General features: G+C 51.0%; 1 protein-coding gene and 1 pseudogene across 1 annotated transcript in view; both read right to left on the bottom strand.

Moving 5' to 3' along the window:
• The window catches only part of LOC140402429 (calpain-2 catalytic subunit-like), a 276,110-nt gene that overhangs the window by 149,013 nt on the left and 110,046 nt on the right, over positions 1 to 17,051 (bottom strand). Inside the window, exons 14-15 of the mRNA XM_072490200.1 lie at positions 15,217 to 15,288; positions 2,978 to 3,023 (exon numbers count right to left, since the gene is read on the bottom strand). Coding sequence (XP_072346301.1) covers positions 2,978 to 3,023; positions 15,217 to 15,288 — 118 coding nt within the window. The remainder of the gene's footprint in view (positions 1 to 2,977; positions 3,024 to 15,216; positions 15,289 to 17,051) is intronic.
• On the bottom strand, positions 16,689 to 16,891 carry LOC140402580 (U2 spliceosomal RNA; annotated as a pseudogene).

Raw genomic sequence — 17,051 nt, 5'->3', positions numbered from 1 at the left:
TAATTAATTAGTTTAATTTAAGTTTACGAGTTTAGCTGTGTTTTTTTTTTTAATTTGAGGCAGATTTGCTATCAACCAATCAGATCACAGCTTCCCTCTGACGTCACTGATGGAAAAAAAACCTGGAAAACAGGAAGTTACCGTTAGGTTTTTATACTCACAGAGACTGCTCCTCCTCCTCCGAACGGCTCCCGAAATTAGGCCCGAAGAGAGAGAACAAAACAGTAGGGAAAAAGCACCTTCTCCCACTCTTCACCGAATTACCTCACTGCACCAAATTACCAAATTCTCACTCTGTCTGTGTCTCACTCACTCAGGCTGTGTCTCCTTGACCTGCGCAATGCTAGATGCTCCTTACAAACTCCGCCCCGTCTAAGCCCCTGGCACTAAGTGAGTCCCAGACAATATTGGGGAAGTTGAAGTCTCCCATCACCACAACCCTGTTGTTTTTACTCTTTTCCAAAATCTGTCTACCTATCTGCACCTCTATCTCCCGCTGGCTGTTGGGAGGCCTGTAGTAAACCCCCAACATTGTGACTGCACCCTTCTTATTCCTGATCTCTACCCATATAGCCTCACTGCCCTCTTAGGTGTCCTCCCGTAGTACAGCTGTGATAGTCTCCCTAATCAGTAGCGCAACTCCGCCACCACTTTACATCCCCCTCTATCCCGCCTGAAACATCTAAATCCTGCAACTTTTAGCTGCCAATCCTGCCCTTCCCTCAACCAGGTCTCTGTAATGGCAACAACATCATAGTTCCAAGTACTAATCCAAGCTCTAAGTTCATCTGCCTTACCCGTAATACTTCTTGCATTAAAACATATGCACTTCAGGCCACCAGACCCGCTGTGTTCAGCAACTTCACCCTGTCTGCTCTGCCTCAGAGCCATACTGTCCCTATTCCCTAGTTCTCCCTCAATGCTCTCACCTTCTGACCTATTGCTCCCGTGCCCACCCCCCTGCCATACTAGTTTAAAGCCTCCCGTGTGAGACAGAGAGAGGGAGACAGAGAGGGAGACAGAGAGAGAGACAGAGAGAGAGAGAGTGATACAGTCAGACAAAGAGAGAGTGAGACAGAGAGAGGGGGAGTGAGATAGAGAGAGGGGGAGTGAGGCAGAGAGATGGGGAGTGAGACAGAGTGGGAGAGTGTGACAGAGAGAGGGAGAGTGACATGGTCAGATAGATAGACAGAGAGAAAGAAAGAGAGAGAGAGGAGGGAAGAAAGAGGGAGAGAGAGAGCAGGGTAAACAGAGGGGGAGCATCAGAGAGAGAAAGATTGAGAGAGAAAGAATTCCTTCACAAAAGCAATTCATTTAATGTTTTCTTTTGTTCTTCAAGGGCTTTGCATGGAGCAAGATGGTGAGAGAATGATTGAAACTGCATTATTCCTGCAGTTAGTGTGCATCACACACTCACTCACTCACTCACTCAGACACACACACTCACTCACTCACACAGACTCACACTCTCACTCACACTCACACAGACACACTCTCACTCACTCACTCACACTCACTCACTCACACAGGCACACACTCTCACTCACTCACACAGACACACACACTCACTCACTCAGACACACACACTCACTCACTCACACAGACACACACTCTCACTCACTCTCACACTCATTCACTCTTCTCACACCACTCTTATACACTCACTCACACTCACTCAATCTCACGCTCACACACAGACACACACTCACACACACTCTCACTCACTCACTCAGACAAAGCACACACTCTCACTCACACACACTCTCACTCACTCACTCAGGCACACACTCACTCACTCACAGACTCACTCGCTCTTCTCACACCACTCTTATACACTCACTCACTCACACTCACTCAATCTCACACACAGACACACACTCACTCACACACTCGCACTCACTCACTCACTCAGACAAAACACACACTCTCACTCACTCAGACACACTCTCACTCACTCTCACTCTTCTCACACCACTCTTATACACTCACTCACTCACTCACTCAATCTCACACACAGACACACACACTCACTCACACACACACACTCTCACACGTACGCATTCACACAGACACACTCACTCACACACACACTCACTCACTCTCACCACTCTTACTCACACACACACTCACTCACACACACACACTCTCACACGTACGCATTCACACAGACACACTCACTCACTCACACACACTCACTCACTCTCACCACTCTTACTCACATACACACTCACTCACACACTCACACATGTACACATTCACACACAGACACACTCACACAAACTGACTCAAGTAAACAAGCTTCATTGTCTATACAACCTGTCACTGTCTGATGTTATTGGTCAGGAAATGACTCAGTCACTTGCACTATTGTGACCTGATTGGGTAAATCGAAAGTGTCTGTTGTTTGGGGAAATCCGGGACCATCGAAAAGGTCAGAGTCAAATCTGTAAGACGCAACGTTAGGAACGGCCAATCACACCAAGAATTTGGAACTCCCTTCACTCACTCACCCTCTTGGTCAGAGGGCAGATCACTCACTCGTGCTATTGGCCAGAGGGTGGGTCATGCACTTGTGCTATTGGCCAGAGTGCAGATCACTCACTCTTGCTATTAGCCAGTGGGCAAGCACTTGCTCGTGCTATTGGCCAGAGGGTCACAATCTCACACTATTGGCCTGAGGGAAGGTCACTCACTCACACTATTGCCCTGAGGGAAGGTCACTCTTTCACGCTATTGGCTTGTGGGAAGCTCACTCTCTCACACTATTGCCCTGTGGGAAGCTCACTCCCTCACACTATTGCCCTGAGGGAAGGTTACTCTTTCACACTATTGGCCTGAGGGAAGGTCACTCTCTCACACTATTGGCCTGAGAGATGGTCACTCTCTCACACGATTGGCCTGAGGGAAGGTCACTCCCTCACACTATTGGCCTGAGGGAAGGTCACTCTCTCACACTATCTCGTAAGTCTTCACAAACCTGAGTTGAAAAGCTCCATGAATTCTGAGGCACTCAGGCTTTCACCCTGTAAGAGAGAGAGAGAGGCAGTTCACAACAGGGACTGAAGTAGGTAGCCCACAGTCAGGGTGAGGAGGGGGCTGCAGACAGGGTGAATGGGGTGGGAGGGGGGCATTAACTTGTAGCTGTGAAGAACACAAGAACTAGGAGCAGGTTTTGAAATTCAGCCCCTCGAACCTGCTCCGCCACTCAATATGATCATAGCTGAATTCATCATGGCCTCCCCCCCCTTCCTTCCCGCTCCCCATAACCCCTCATCCCATGACTAATCAGAGCGGAGATTTAGAAAGAGCGGAGCTGAGAGTCAGAGCGGAGATTTTTCCTGACTTTGGTGGTAAGATTTTAGTGTTTATTATTAAGGGTGAGATTGCAGAGTACTTAGAAGTGCATGGTAAAATAGGATTGAGTCAGCACAGATTCATCAAGGGGAGATCATGCCTGACAAATCTGTCAGAATTCTTTGAGGAGGTAACGAAGAAGTTGGACAAAGGAGAGCCAGTGGACGGTGATGCGCGATCAATTACACTCAAGACGAAGTGATATCATAACTCAAGGCTTTAATCAACTAGAACTGTTCCCCAGCAGCTTCAGTACAGAAAGAGAAGGCTGCTGGGACGGCCCCGGTCGGTGCTAAATACGCATTTATCCTTATTAAGGATTTCCGCGTTCTGGAGAAATTTTCGAAGGTTGGTGTCGTGGTCCTGCTGGTCATGGCCGCAGATGGTGCCGTTATCCAGATACGGGAACGTTGCGTGTAAGCCGTACCGGTCAACCATTCGGTCCATCTCTCGCTGGAAGACTGAGACCCCATTAGTGACACCAAAGGGAACTCTTAAAAATTGATAGAGCTGCCCATCTGCTTCGAAGGCAGTGTACTTGCGGTCACTAGTACGGAGGGGTAGCTGGTGGTAGGCGGACTTGAGATCCACCGTGGAGAAGACCTTGTATTGCGCGATCCTGTTTACCAGGTCGGATATACGGGGGAGAGGGTACGCGTCCAGCTGCGTAAACCTGTTGATGGTCTGACTGTAGTCAATGACCATCCTATGTTTCTCCCCGGTCTTCACCACCATTACTTGAGCTCTCCAGGGACTGTTGCTAGCTTCAATGACCCCTTCCCTCAGCAGCCTTTGGACCTCTGACCTGATGAAGGCCCGGTCCTGGGCACTGTACCATCTGCTCCTGGTGGCGACAGGTTTGCAATCTGGGGTGAGGTTCGCAAACAGGGAAGGCGGGTCGACCTTAAGGGTCGCGAGGCTGCAGACAGTAAGGGGGGGTATAGGGCCGCCGAATTTAACGGTCAGGCTTTGCAAGTTACATTGGAAGTCCAATCCCAGGAGTGCAGTCGCGCAGAGGTGCGGCAGGACATAAAGGCGGAAATTGTTGAATGATAGGAGTAGACTATAGGCCACCAAATAGTAACATTATGGTGGGGCAGGCAATAAACAAAGAAATAACTGATGCATGTAGAAATGGTACAGCAGTTATCATGGGGGATTTTAATCTACATGTCGATTGGTTTAACCAGGTCGGTCAAGGCAGCCTTGAGGAGGAGTTTATAGAATGTATCCACGACAGTTTCCTAGAACAGTATGTAATGGAACCTACGAGGGAACAAGCGGTCCTAGATCTGGTCCTGTGTAATGAGACAAGATTGATTCAGGATCTCATAGTTAGGGATCCTCTCGGAAGGAGCGATCACAATATGGTGGAATTTAAAATACAGATGGAGGGTGAGAAGGTAAAATCAAGCACCAGTGTTTTGTGCTTAAACAAAGGAGATTACAATGGGATGAGAGAAGAACTAGCTAAGGTAGACTGGGAGCAAAGACTTTATGGTGAAACAGTTGAGGAACAGTGGAGAACCTTCCAAGTGATTTTTCACAGTGCTCAGCAAAGGTTTATACCAACAAAAAGGAAGGACGGTAAAAAGAGGGAAAATCGACCGTGGAGATCTAAGGAAATAAGGGAGAGTATCAAATTGAAGGAAAAAACATACAAAGTAGCAAAGATCAGTGGGAGACTAGAGGACTGGGAAATCTTTAGGGGGCAACAGAAAGCTACTAAAAAAGCTATAAAAAAGAGTAAGATAGATTATGAGAGTAAACTTGCTCAGAATATAAAAACAGATAGTAAAAGTTTCTACAAATATATAAAACAAAAAAGAGTGGCTAAGGTAAATATTGGTCCTTTAGAGGATGAGAAGGGAGATTTAATAATGGGAGATGAGGAAATGGCTGAGGAACTGAACAGGTTTTTTGGGTCGGTCTTCACAGTGGAAGACACAAATAACATGCCAGTGACTGATGGAAATGAGGCTATGACAGGTGAGGACCTTGAGAGGATTGTTATCACCAAGGAGGTAGTGATGGGCAAGCTAATGGGGCTAAAGGTAGACAAGTCTCCTGGACCTGATGGAATGCATCCCAGAGTGCTAAAAGAGATGGCTAGGGAAATTGCAAATGCACTAGTGATAATTTACCAAAATTCACTAGACTCTGGGGTGGTCCCGGCGGATTGGAAATTAGCAAACGTGACACCACTGTTTAAAAAAGGAGGTAGGCAGAAAGCGGGTAATTATAGGCCAGTGAGCTTAACTTCGGTAGTAGGGAAGATGCTGGAATCAATCATCAAGGAAGAAATAGTGAGGCATCTGGATGGAAATTGTCCCATTGGGCAGACGCAGCATGGGTTCATAAAGGGCAGATCGTGCCTAACTAATTTAGTGGAATTTTTTGAGGACATTAACAGTGCGGTAGATAACGGGGAGCCAGTGGATGTGGTATATCTGGATTTCCATAAAGCCTTTGACAAGGTGCCACACAAAAGGTTACTGCATAAGATAAAGATGCATGGCATTAAGGGGAAAGTAGTAGCATGGATAGAGGATTGGTTAATTAATAGAAAGCAAAGAGTGGGGATTAATGGGTGTTTCTCTGGTTGGCAATCAGTAGCTAGTGGTGTCCCTCAGGGATCAGTGTTGGGCCCACAACTGTTCACAATTTACATAGATGATTTGGAGTTGGGGACCAAGAGCAATGTGTCCAAGTTTGCAGACGACACTAAGATAAGTGGTAAAGCAAAAGTGCAGAGGATACTGGAAGTCTGCAGAGGGATTTGGTTAGGCTAAGTGAATGGGCTAGGGTCTGGCAGATGGAATACAGTGTTGACAAATGTGAGATTATCCATTTTGGTAGGAATAACAGCAAAAGGGATTATTATTTAAATGATAAAATATTAAAACATGCTGCTGTGCAGAGAGACCTGGGTGTGCTAGTGCATGAGTTGCAAAAAGTTGGTTTACAGATGCAACAGGTGATTAAGAAGGCAAATGGAATTTTGTCCTTCATTGCTAGAGGGATGGAGTTTAAGACTAGGGAGGTTATGCTGCAATTGTATAAGGTGTTAGTGAGGCCACACCTGGAGTATTGTGTTCAGTTTTGGTCTCCTGACTTGAGAAAGGACGTACTGGCACTGGAGGGTGTGCAGAGGAGATTCACTAGGTTAATCCCAGAGCTGAAGGGGTTGGATTACGAGGAGAGGCTGAGTAGACTGGGACTGTACTCGTTGGAATTTAGAAGGATGAGGGGGCATCTTATAGAAACATATAAGATTATGAAGGGAATAGGTAGGATAGATGCGGCCAGGTTGTTTCCACTGGCGGGTGAAAGCAGAACTAGGGGGCATAGCCTCAAAATAAGGGGAAGTAGATTTAGGACTGAGTATAGGAGGAACTTCTTCACCCAAAGGGTTGTGAATCTATGGAATTCCTTGCCCAGTGAAGCAGTAGAGGCTCCTTCATTAAATGTTTTTAAGATAAAGATAGACAGTTTTTTGAAGAATAATAGGATTAAGGGTTATGGTGTTCGGGCAGGAAAGTGGAGCTGAGTCCACAAAAGATCAGCCATGATCTCATTGAATGGTGCAGCAGGCCCGAGGGGCCAGATGGCCTACTCCTGCTCCTAGTTCTTATGTTCTTATGTTCCTGCCTTGGACAGTGAGGTTCGCTAGGCAGAACCCCTTTATCTCCACCGAGTGTGACCCGGAGGCCAGGGAGGTTCTTTGGTTTACAGGGTGGGTAACAACTTTCGTTTACAGGGTGGGAACAGCGCCTTACCGTGTCGGGGTGAACAAAGCTTTCCGTGCTCCCAGAGTCGATCAGGCAAGACATCTCGTGGCCATTGATGAAGACCGTTGTTGTTGCGAGTGTCCGAGGTCGACTTTGGTCCAGTGTCACCAAGGCCAGATGAAGCAGTTGCGGGTTTTGATCGGGGAACGTGTAGTCGGCCGTGCTGGGGGCCTGGCGCCCCATCCAAGATGACGTCTCCCATGGGTCGCACATGGTGGTCGGGGATGACAAAATGGCGGCGGGGATGGACAAAATGGCGGCGCCCATCCGTCCAGCACGGTGTCCGGGGGACAAGATGGCCACGACCGTGGGTCGCACGTGGCCCTAGGATAGGGGGGGTGGCGGTGAGCACTGGCCGGCTGGGGCCTGAAGTGGGGGTTGCCACGGCGGTCCGGAGTCGCTGGAGACTGCGGCCACGGCTCAGGCCTGGCAGACACCCACAAAATGGCCCTTCTTGCCGCACCCTTTGCAGGTGGCGGTGGGAGCCGGGCAGCGCTGGCGGGGATGCTTCACTTGCCCACAGAAGAAACAGTGGGGCCCGACTGAGTTAGCGGGCCGTCTTACAGCGCAGGCCTGCGGGGTCGGGGAAGGTCTGTGGGGCTGCCGCTGCGGGATGCCACGCAGCCCAGGGCGCCGCCGCGTGGTCGGGCGCATAGGACTGAGCGTTTTTGGAGGCTACGTCCATGGACTCTGCCAGGGCCCGTGCCTCTCTAAGTCCCAGGGTGTCCTTTTCTAAGAGTCTTTGGCTGATCTCTGAGGAGCTCATACCTGCTACGAAGGCATCCCGGATTAAATGCTCCGTGTGCTCGCTCCCCAAAACTTGCGGGCAGCCACAGTTTATGCCCAGCACCAGTAGCGTCCGGTAGAACTCCTCCAACGATTCCCCGGGGCTTTGCCGTCTAGTTGCAAGGAGGTGACATGCGTAGACCTGATTTACAGGGTGGATATAATGTCCTTTTAACAGTTCGATCGCAGCATCGTAGTCCTCCGCCTCCTCGATAAGGGTGTAGATCCCAGGGCTGACCCTTGAGTGCAGGAGATGCAGTTTCTGTTCTCCTGAGGGCGTGCCTCTGGCCGTCTTGAGGTAGCCTTTAAAGCACGCCAGCCAGTGCGTAAATATTGCAGTCGAGTTCTCCGCGTGGGGGCTGAGTTGTAGAAACTCCGGTTTGATTCGGAGATCCATCCTTTCAGCTTAAGTGTAGTCGATTAAATTGATGCACGATCAATTACACTCAAGACGAAGTGATGTCATAACTGAAGGCTTTAATCGACTAGAAGTGTTCCCCAGCAGCTTCGGTACAGAAAGAGAAGGCTGCTGGGACGGCCCCGGTTCTTATCCTCCGCCTGTCAGGGCGGAGCTACGTATCAACAGCCAATGGTAAATTCCTCGGTTTAACCAATGGTCACCAGCCTCTTGGGTACAGCAATACCTGATAGTACCACAGACGGGATCTATTTGGATTTCCAGAAGGCCTTTGACAAAGTGCTGTAAATGAAAATCGCTTATTGTCACAAGTAGGCTTCAAATGAAGTTACTGTGAAAAGCCCCTAGTCGCCACATTCCAGCGCTGTTCGGGGAGGCTGGTACGGGAATGGAACCCGCGCTGCTGGTCTTGTTCTGCATTACAAGTCAGCTGTTTAGCCCACTGTGCTAAACCAGTCCATTCATTCATTTTTATTTTCAAGAACGGTTGAGGGAGCTAGGGCTTTTCTCACTGGAGCGAAGAAGGAAGAGAGGTGACTTGATAGAGGTGTACAAGGTGATGAGGGGTATGGATATAGTGGATAGCCAGAGACTTTTCTCCAAGGCAGAAATGGCTGTCACGAGGGGACATAATTTTGAGGTAATTGGAGGAAGGTACAGGGGAGATTTCAGAGGTAGGTTCTTTATATAGAGAGTGGTGGGTGTGTGGAATTCCCTGCCAACAGAGGTGGTGGAGTCAGGGTCATTCGGGACATTTAAGCGACTCTTAGACAGGCACATGGACAGCAGTAAATTGAAGGGGTGTAGGTTAGGTTGATCTTAGATTAGGATAAATGATCAGCACAACATCGTGGGCCGAAGCGCCTGTCCTGTGCTGTACTGTTCTATGTTCTCTATTCGCAATAAATATTAATGACCTGGAAGAAGGAACTGAGGGCATTGTTGCTAAGTTTGCAGATGATAAAAAGATCTGTGGAGGGACAGGTAGTATTGAGGAAGTAGGGAGGCTGCAGAAGGACTTGGACAGGCTGGGAGAGTGGGCAAGGAAGTGGCAGATGGAATACCATGTGGAAAACCGAGGTTATGCACTTTGATAGGAAGAATAGAGGCGTAGACCATTTTCTAAATGGGAAAAGACTTCAGAAATCAGAAGCACAAAGGGACTTCGGAGTCCGAGTTCAGGATTCCATTAAGGTTAACACACAGGTTCAGATGGCAGTTAGAAAGGCAGATGCAATTTCAAGAGGGTTAGAATACAAGACCAGGGATGTACTTCTGAGGCTGTATAAGGCTCTGGTCAGACCCCACTTGGGAGTATTGTGAGCAGTTTTGGGCCCCGTATCTAAGGAAGGATGTGCTGGCCTTGGAAAGGGTCCAGAGGAGGTTCACAAGAATGATCCCTGGAATGAAGAGCTTGTCATATGAGGAGCGGTTGACGACTCTGGGTCTGTACTCGTTGGAGTTTAGAAGGATTAGCAGGTGCTCTCATTGAAACTTGCAGGATACTGAGAGGCCTGGATAGAGTGGACGTGGAGAGGATGTTTCCACTAGTCGGAGAAACTAGAACCCGAGGGCACAACCAAAGCTTTGACAAAGAGTCATCCAGACATGAAACATTAGCTCCTTTCCCCCCCCCACAGATACTGTCAGAAAAGCAATCACAGAATCCCTACAGTACAGAAAGAGACCATTCAGCCCATCGAGTCTGCACCGACCCTCCGAAAGACCACCCTATCCAGGCACACGGCCTCCCATATCCCCACCTAACCTTTGGACACCCAGAGACAATTTAGCATGGCCAATCCACCTAACCTGCGTATCTTTGGATTGCGGGAGGAAACCGGAGCACCCGGAGGAAACCCATGCAGACATGGGGTGAACGTGCAGACACCGCACAGTCACCCGAGGCCGGAATTGAACCCGGGTCCCTGGAGCTGTGCGGCAGCAGTGCTAACCACTGTGCCACTGTGCCGCCCCTGCTGAGATTGAGTATTTTCTATTTTTGGTTCAGATTCCAGCGTCAGCAGTAATTTGCTTTTATCATTTAGGTATTGATGCACGATCAATGACCACTAAAGCGAGGTTGTAGTCCAACTGAAGGCTTTAATAAGCTAGGTGATGCCCCCAGCAGCTCAGGTACAGAATGAAGGCTGCTGGGGCAGCACTGGCTCTTATACCCAGCCTTGCAGGGCGGAGCTACCACACAGCTTGACCAATAGGAAGCATACAATCTCTACCAATGGTGTTCCGGCATTACCAGGTGCTGTAATACCTCTACACAGACTACCACATTCACCCCCTGTTAAAAAAAAGTCCGGCGGGGGTGGTGGCCTGATACTACAACATGGTAACGTGGTAGAAATTATAGTTATGGAGGTACCGTAATACCTCCGTACAGCGTTTTGTAACTATTTACAATTCTAATTACTATTTATAAGTTACGATTCATGATTAATATACACTTTAAAATGAAGCAATCAGTCGATCGGGGGCCCTGGTCGTCCTCTGTGATCGTCGAAGCTTCGGTGGTGACTCCGGTGGAGGCTCGGGCGTCTGTGACTCCGGGAGTGTGGCCTCTGTCTATGTGTCAGCTTCGACACCCCTAGACGGCGCTGGTGGGGAAGACGGTTGACCTGGGAAGGGAGCGCCTGCGGGGTGCGTCGGTGGGTGGGGGGGGGGGCCTAGACGGGGCTGGCGGAAGGACCGATCCTCCTGTAAGGTGCACTGGTGGGAGGGAGGGTGGAACTGGTGGCTGGGGTGTGCGTGGGGCTCCGGCGGGCGCCAGATCTCATAGGGAGACCATATCTTGTCGGCCGTCGGGCTACGCTACGTAGGCGTACTGGGGGTTAGCGTGGACAAGGTGGACCCTCTCGACCAACGGGTCCGACTTGTGCGCCCGCACGTGTTTTCAGAGCAGGATGGGTCCGGGTGCTGCCAGCCAGGTCGGGAGCGAGGTCCCAGAGGAGGACTTCCTGGGGAAGACAAGGAGACGTTCGTGAGGTGTTTGGTTGGTTGTGGTACAAAGCAGTGACCGGATGGAGTGGAGGGCATCCGGGAGGACTTCCTGCCAGCGGGAGACTGGGAGATTCCTGGACCGTAGGGCCAGTAGGACGGTCTTCCAGACCGTTCCGTTCTCCCTCTCTACCTGTCCGTTACCCCAGGGGTTGTAACTGGTCGTCCTGCTCGAGGCAATGCCCTTGCTGAGCAGGAATTGACGCAGTTCGTCGCTCATAAAGGAGGACCCCCTATCGCTATGTATGTAAGCGGGGAAGCCGAACAGTGCAAAGATGCTATGGAGGGCCTTGATGACGGTGGTTGCGGTCATGTCGGGGCAGGGGATGGCGAATGGGAACCGGGAGTACTCGTCAACCACGTTCAGGAAGTACGCGTTGCGGTCGGTAGAGGGGAGGGGGCCTTTGAAGTCCATGCTGAGGCGTTCAAAGGGACGGGAAGCCTTTATCAGGTGCGCTTTCTCTGGCCGGTAGAAGTGCGGTTTGCACTCCGCGCAGATTTGGCAGTCCCTGGTGGCAGTCCTGACCGCCTCGATGGAGTAGGGCAGGTTGCGGGTCTTGGTAAAGTGGAAAAAGCGAGTGACCCCCGGGTGGCAGAGGTCCTCATGGAGGGCTCGGAGGCAGTCCACTTGTGTGTTGGCACATGTGCCACGGGACAGGGCATCAGGAGGCTCGTTTAGCTTCCCGGGACGATACAAGATCTCGTAGTTGTAGGCGGGGAGTTCGATCCTCCACCGCAAGATCTTATCATTCTTTATCTTGCCCCGCTGTGCATTATCGAACATGAAGGCAACCGACCGTTGGTCAGTGAGGAGAGTGAATCTCCTGCCGGCCAGGTAATGCCTCCAATATCGCACAGCTTCTACTATGGCCTTGGGCCTCCTTTTCGACTGAGGAGTGGCGGATTTCGGAAGCATGGAGGGTACGTGAGAAGAAGGCCACGGGTCTGTCCGCTTGGTTGAGGGTGGCGCCAGAGCTACGTCAGACACATCGCTCTTGACCTGGAAGGGGAGGGACTCGTCGATGGCGTGCATCGTGGCCTTTGCAATGTCTGCTTTGATGCGGCTGAAAGCCTGGCAGGCCTCTATTGACAGGGGAAAAGCTGTGGATTGGATCAGGGGACGGGCCTTGTCCGCATAGTTGGGGACCCACTGGGCATAGTAAGAGAAAAACCCTAGGCAGCGCTTCAGGGCCTTGGAGCAGTGAGGGAGGGGGAACTCCATAAGGGGGCGCATGCGTTCAGGGTCGGGGCCTATAACTCCATTTCGCACTATGGAGCCGAGGATGGCTAGGCGGTCGGTGCTAAACACGCATTTATCCGCTTTGTAAGTAAGGTTAACGATCTTTGCGGTCTGGAGGAATTTTCGGAGGTTGGTGTCGTGGTCCTGCTGGTCGTGGCCGCAGATGGTGACATTATTGAGATACGGGAATGTTGCCCGTAAACCGTACCGGTCAACCATTCGGTCCATCTCGCGCTGGAAGGCCAATACCCCGTTGGTGTCACCGAAGGGAACCCTTAAGAAGTGATAGAGCCGCCCATCTGCCTCGAAGGCAGTGTATTTGCGGTCACTAGTGCGGATGGGGAGCTGGTGGTAGGCGGACGTAAGGTCCACCGTGGAGAAGACCTTGCAATGCGCGATCCTGTTTACCAGGTCGGATATGCGGGGGAGAGGGTACGCGTCCAGCTGCGTAAACCTGTTGATTGTCTGACTGTAGTCGATGACCATCCTATGCTTCTCCCCGGTCTTTACCACCACTACTTGAGTTCTCCAGAAACTGTTGCTCGCTTCAATGACTCCTTCCCTCAGTAGCCTTTGGACCTCTGACCTAATAAAGATCCGATCCTGGGCACTGTGCCGCCTGCTCCTGGTGGCGACGGGTTTGCAATCCGGGGTGAGGTTCGCAAACAGGGAAGGATCGACCTTGAGGATCGCGAGGCCGCAGACAGTGAGGGGGGGTATAGGGCCGCCAAATTTGAAAATTAGACTTTGGAGGTTACACTGGAAGTCTAACCCTAGGAGTGTAGTCGCGCAGAGGTGGGGAAGGACGTAGAGCCGGTAATTTTTAAACTCCCTTCCCTGGACTGTGAGGTTTGCTACACAGAACCCCTTTATCTCTACTGAGTGGGAACTGGAGGCCAGGGAGATTTTTTGATTAACGGGGTGGACGAGGAGAGAACAGCGCCTTACCGTGTCGGGGTGTATGAAGCTCTCCGTGCTCCCAGAGTCGATTAGGCAGGACGTCTCGTGCCCGTTGATGAATACAGTTGTTGAAGCAGTTGAGAGTGTTCGAGTCCGGGACTGATCCAGGGTCACCAAGGCTAATCTCAGCAGTTGAGAGTTCTCTTCGGGCGGTGTGTGGTCAGCCGAGCTGGGGTCCTGGGAGTCCATCCAAGATGGCGGCTCCCATTGGTCGCACATGGCTGGAGGTGCACAAAATGGCGGCGCCCATCCATTGAGCATGGCGTCTGCGGGACAAGATGGCGGTGCCCGGGGGCCACACGTGGCCCTGGAGTAAGAAGATGGCGGCGCCCGCTGGCCGCCCGGGGATCATGGAGAGGTTTGTGGTGGCAGTCCGCATTCGCCGCTTGAGACTGGGGTGACTGCACGGGCCTGGCATACCACCACGAAGTGGCCCTTTTTACTGCATCCCTTGCAGGTGGATGCACGGGCTGGGCAGCGCTGCCGGGGGTGCTTGGCCTGCCTGCAAAAGTAGCAGCGGGGCCCCCTGGGGTTGCCAGGCCGCCTTGCAGCACAAGCTTGTGGGAGGATGGGGGATGTTTCGGGGTCGGCTGCGGAGGGGTTCCACGCTGCCCAGGGGGCTGCCGCGCGGTCGGGAACGTAAGCGCGGGCGTTTCTGGAGGCCACATCCAGGGAGCCTGCAAGGGCCCGTGCCTCCTTGAGACCTAGAGTGTCTTTTCCGCGCAATCCCTGGCGGCTTTGGGAGGACAGCATACCTGCCACAAAAGAGTCCCGGACCAAGAGTTCTGTGTGTTCGCTCGCTGAAACCTGCGGACAGCTGCAGTTTCTCCCCAACACCAGGAGTGCACGGTAGAATTCTTCCAGCGATTCCCCAGGGATTTGTCGCCTCGTTGCTAGCAGATGTCGGGCGTAGACCTGGATAACCGGGCGAATATTATGTCCTTTTAGTAGCTCTATTGCTGCATCGAAGTCTTCCGCTTCCTCGATGAGGGTGTAAATCTCCGGGCTCAACCTCGAGTGCAGGACTTGCATTTTCTGTTCTCCCGTGGGTGTGTTTTCGGCCATTCTGAGATATCCTTTAAAACACGCCAGCCAGTGCTTGAAGGTTGCCGCTGAGTTCGCCACGTGGGGGCTGAGTTGCAGACACTCCGGCTTGATTCGGAGCTCCATCCTTTTAAATCTAGCTTATTAAATTGATGCACGATCAATGACTACTAAAGCGAGGTTGTAGTCCAACTGAAGGCTTTAATAAGCTAGATGTTTTTCCCAGCAGCTGATGTACAGAATGAAGGCTGCTGGGGCGGCACGGGCTCTTATAACCCACCTTGCAGGGCGGAGCTACCATTCAGCTTGACCAATAGAAAGCATATAATCTCTATCAATGGTGTTCCAGCATTACCAGGTACCGTAATACCTCTACACAGACTACCACAGGTACCTACTCCACAGGGACTGCAGGGTCCAAGAAGGCGGCTCACCACCAAATTCTGAAGGGACAATTAGGGATGGGCAACAAATGCTGGCCTTGAGCCAGCGACGGCCACATCCCGTAAAAATCAGTTAAAAAAAAACCTCTCTTCCTAAGTTAAACCCTTCATCCCTGGAATCAATGTAAATGATAAAGCCAGCAGCCACCTCCACCGGGAACCACATACCTGGTCTTCAGCATCTTGCAGGGCATTCAACAGTGGCTTGGCGTTGGTGGCATCGGCCTCTGTCCAGGTGATCTGGATAAACAGGGAAAGGCAGAGATTGAAGTAAAATCAATGCAAAATTCAGAAACTGCTGACGAATCGGCCCTGATGAATCAGGGTGAGAGCGGACACATCCCTCAGTGTGCAGGCCGCAGTCTGTAGTAGTGGACAGCATTGCTCCTTAAAACCCAGTCAGCCACCCTCCGCAATTTGCCTGCTATTCATGGTGCCCATTGAGTCCTCCCCTGCCCCCACCACCCACCCCCACCCTCCGCAATGTGGGCCTCATTCTAAACCACTCAGGACACCCGGGTCAAGGAAAGTGTCTGGTTGACTTGGTTAAGGAGGTATCTCCATGGCAACGACCCCCTGACAGTGGCTGCCAGCCCCACACTGGTTGGTCAGGGCAGGTGCTGTAAACGCGACACGGACACAGTCCTTTCGCAGTTTGTAAGAGCGAGTGGACAGCGAGAATCACAAAGTGTTCAACCCAAACCCTCAAGTGACCGGGAGCAGGAGTTTCTCAATGGAACACATGGAAAATCTCCCAGTAGCTGCTATCCAACACTGGGGCTCAAGCATGTTAATGCGACAGTGCAGAGGAAGCTTTACTCTGTATCTAACCCCGTGCTGTACCTGTCCTGGGAGTGTCTGATGGGTACAATGTAGAGGGAGCTTTACTCTGTATCTAACCCCGTGCTGTACCTGTCCTGGGAGTGTTTGATGGGGACAGTGTAGAGGGAGCTTTACTCTGTATCTAACCCCGTGCTGTACCTGTCCTGGGAGTGTTTGATGGGGACAGTGTAGAGGGAGCTTTACTCTGTATCTAACCCCGTGCTGTACCTGTCCTGGGAGTGTTTGATGGGGGCAGTGTAGAGGGAGCTTTACTCTGTATCGAACCTTGTGCTGTACCTGTCCTGGGAGTGTTTGATGGGGACAGTGTAGAGGGAGCTTTACTCTGTATCGAACCTTGTGCTGTACCTGTCCTGGGAGTGTTTGATGGGGACAGTGTAGAGGGAGCATTACTCTGTCTCTAACCCCGTGCTGTACATGTCCTGAGAGTGTTTAATGGGAACAGTGTAGAGGGAGCTTCACTCTGTATCGAACCCCGTGCTGTACCTGTCCTGGGAGTGTTTAATGGGAACAGTGTAGAAGGAGCTTCACTCTGTATCTAACCCCGTGCTGTACCTGTCCTGGGAGTGTGTAGAGGGAGCTTTACGCTATATCTAACCCCATGCTGTACGTGTTGTGATGTGGAGATGCCGGCGTTGGACTGGGGTGAGCACAGTAAGAAGTCTTACAACACCAGGTTAAAGTCCAACAGGTTTGTTTCGATGTCACTAGCTTTCGGAGCGCTGCGTCTTCCTCAGGTGAATGAAGAGGTATGTTCCAGAAACATATATATAGACAGATTCAAAGATTTTTTTTATTTTTTAATTTGTCCTTTTCTGAGTTACCAAGCCAGGGCTCAGAGTGTGGGTCAGGGGCGAACCCCTAATCCAGCTCCTCGCCTGCTCCAAAAAAACTAATTGAAATTGAATCGAATTCATGGTCCCCACAAGAGAGACATACCAGATCTGAACACAAAGGCTCAATCTACAGACACTTGATCTTAGCCAAAAGGCCGAGAAGCGATGACAGATTCAAAGATGCCAGACAATGCTTGGAATGCGAGCATTAGCAGGTGATTAAATCTTTACAGATCCAGAGATGGGGTAACCCCAGGTTAAAGAGATGTGAATTGTGTCAAGCCAGGACAGTTGGTAGGATTTCGCAGGCCAGATGGTGGGGGATGA

This window comes from Scyliorhinus torazame, chromosome 25 (assembly GCF_047496885.1).
Source record: "Scyliorhinus torazame isolate Kashiwa2021f chromosome 25, sScyTor2.1, whole genome shotgun sequence".
NCBI classification, from domain to species: Eukaryota; Metazoa; Chordata; class Chondrichthyes; order Carcharhiniformes; family Scyliorhinidae; genus Scyliorhinus; species Scyliorhinus torazame.
The sequence above is the reverse complement of the archived record's forward strand: the minus strand, read 5'-3'. Positions and strand labels throughout refer to the sequence as shown.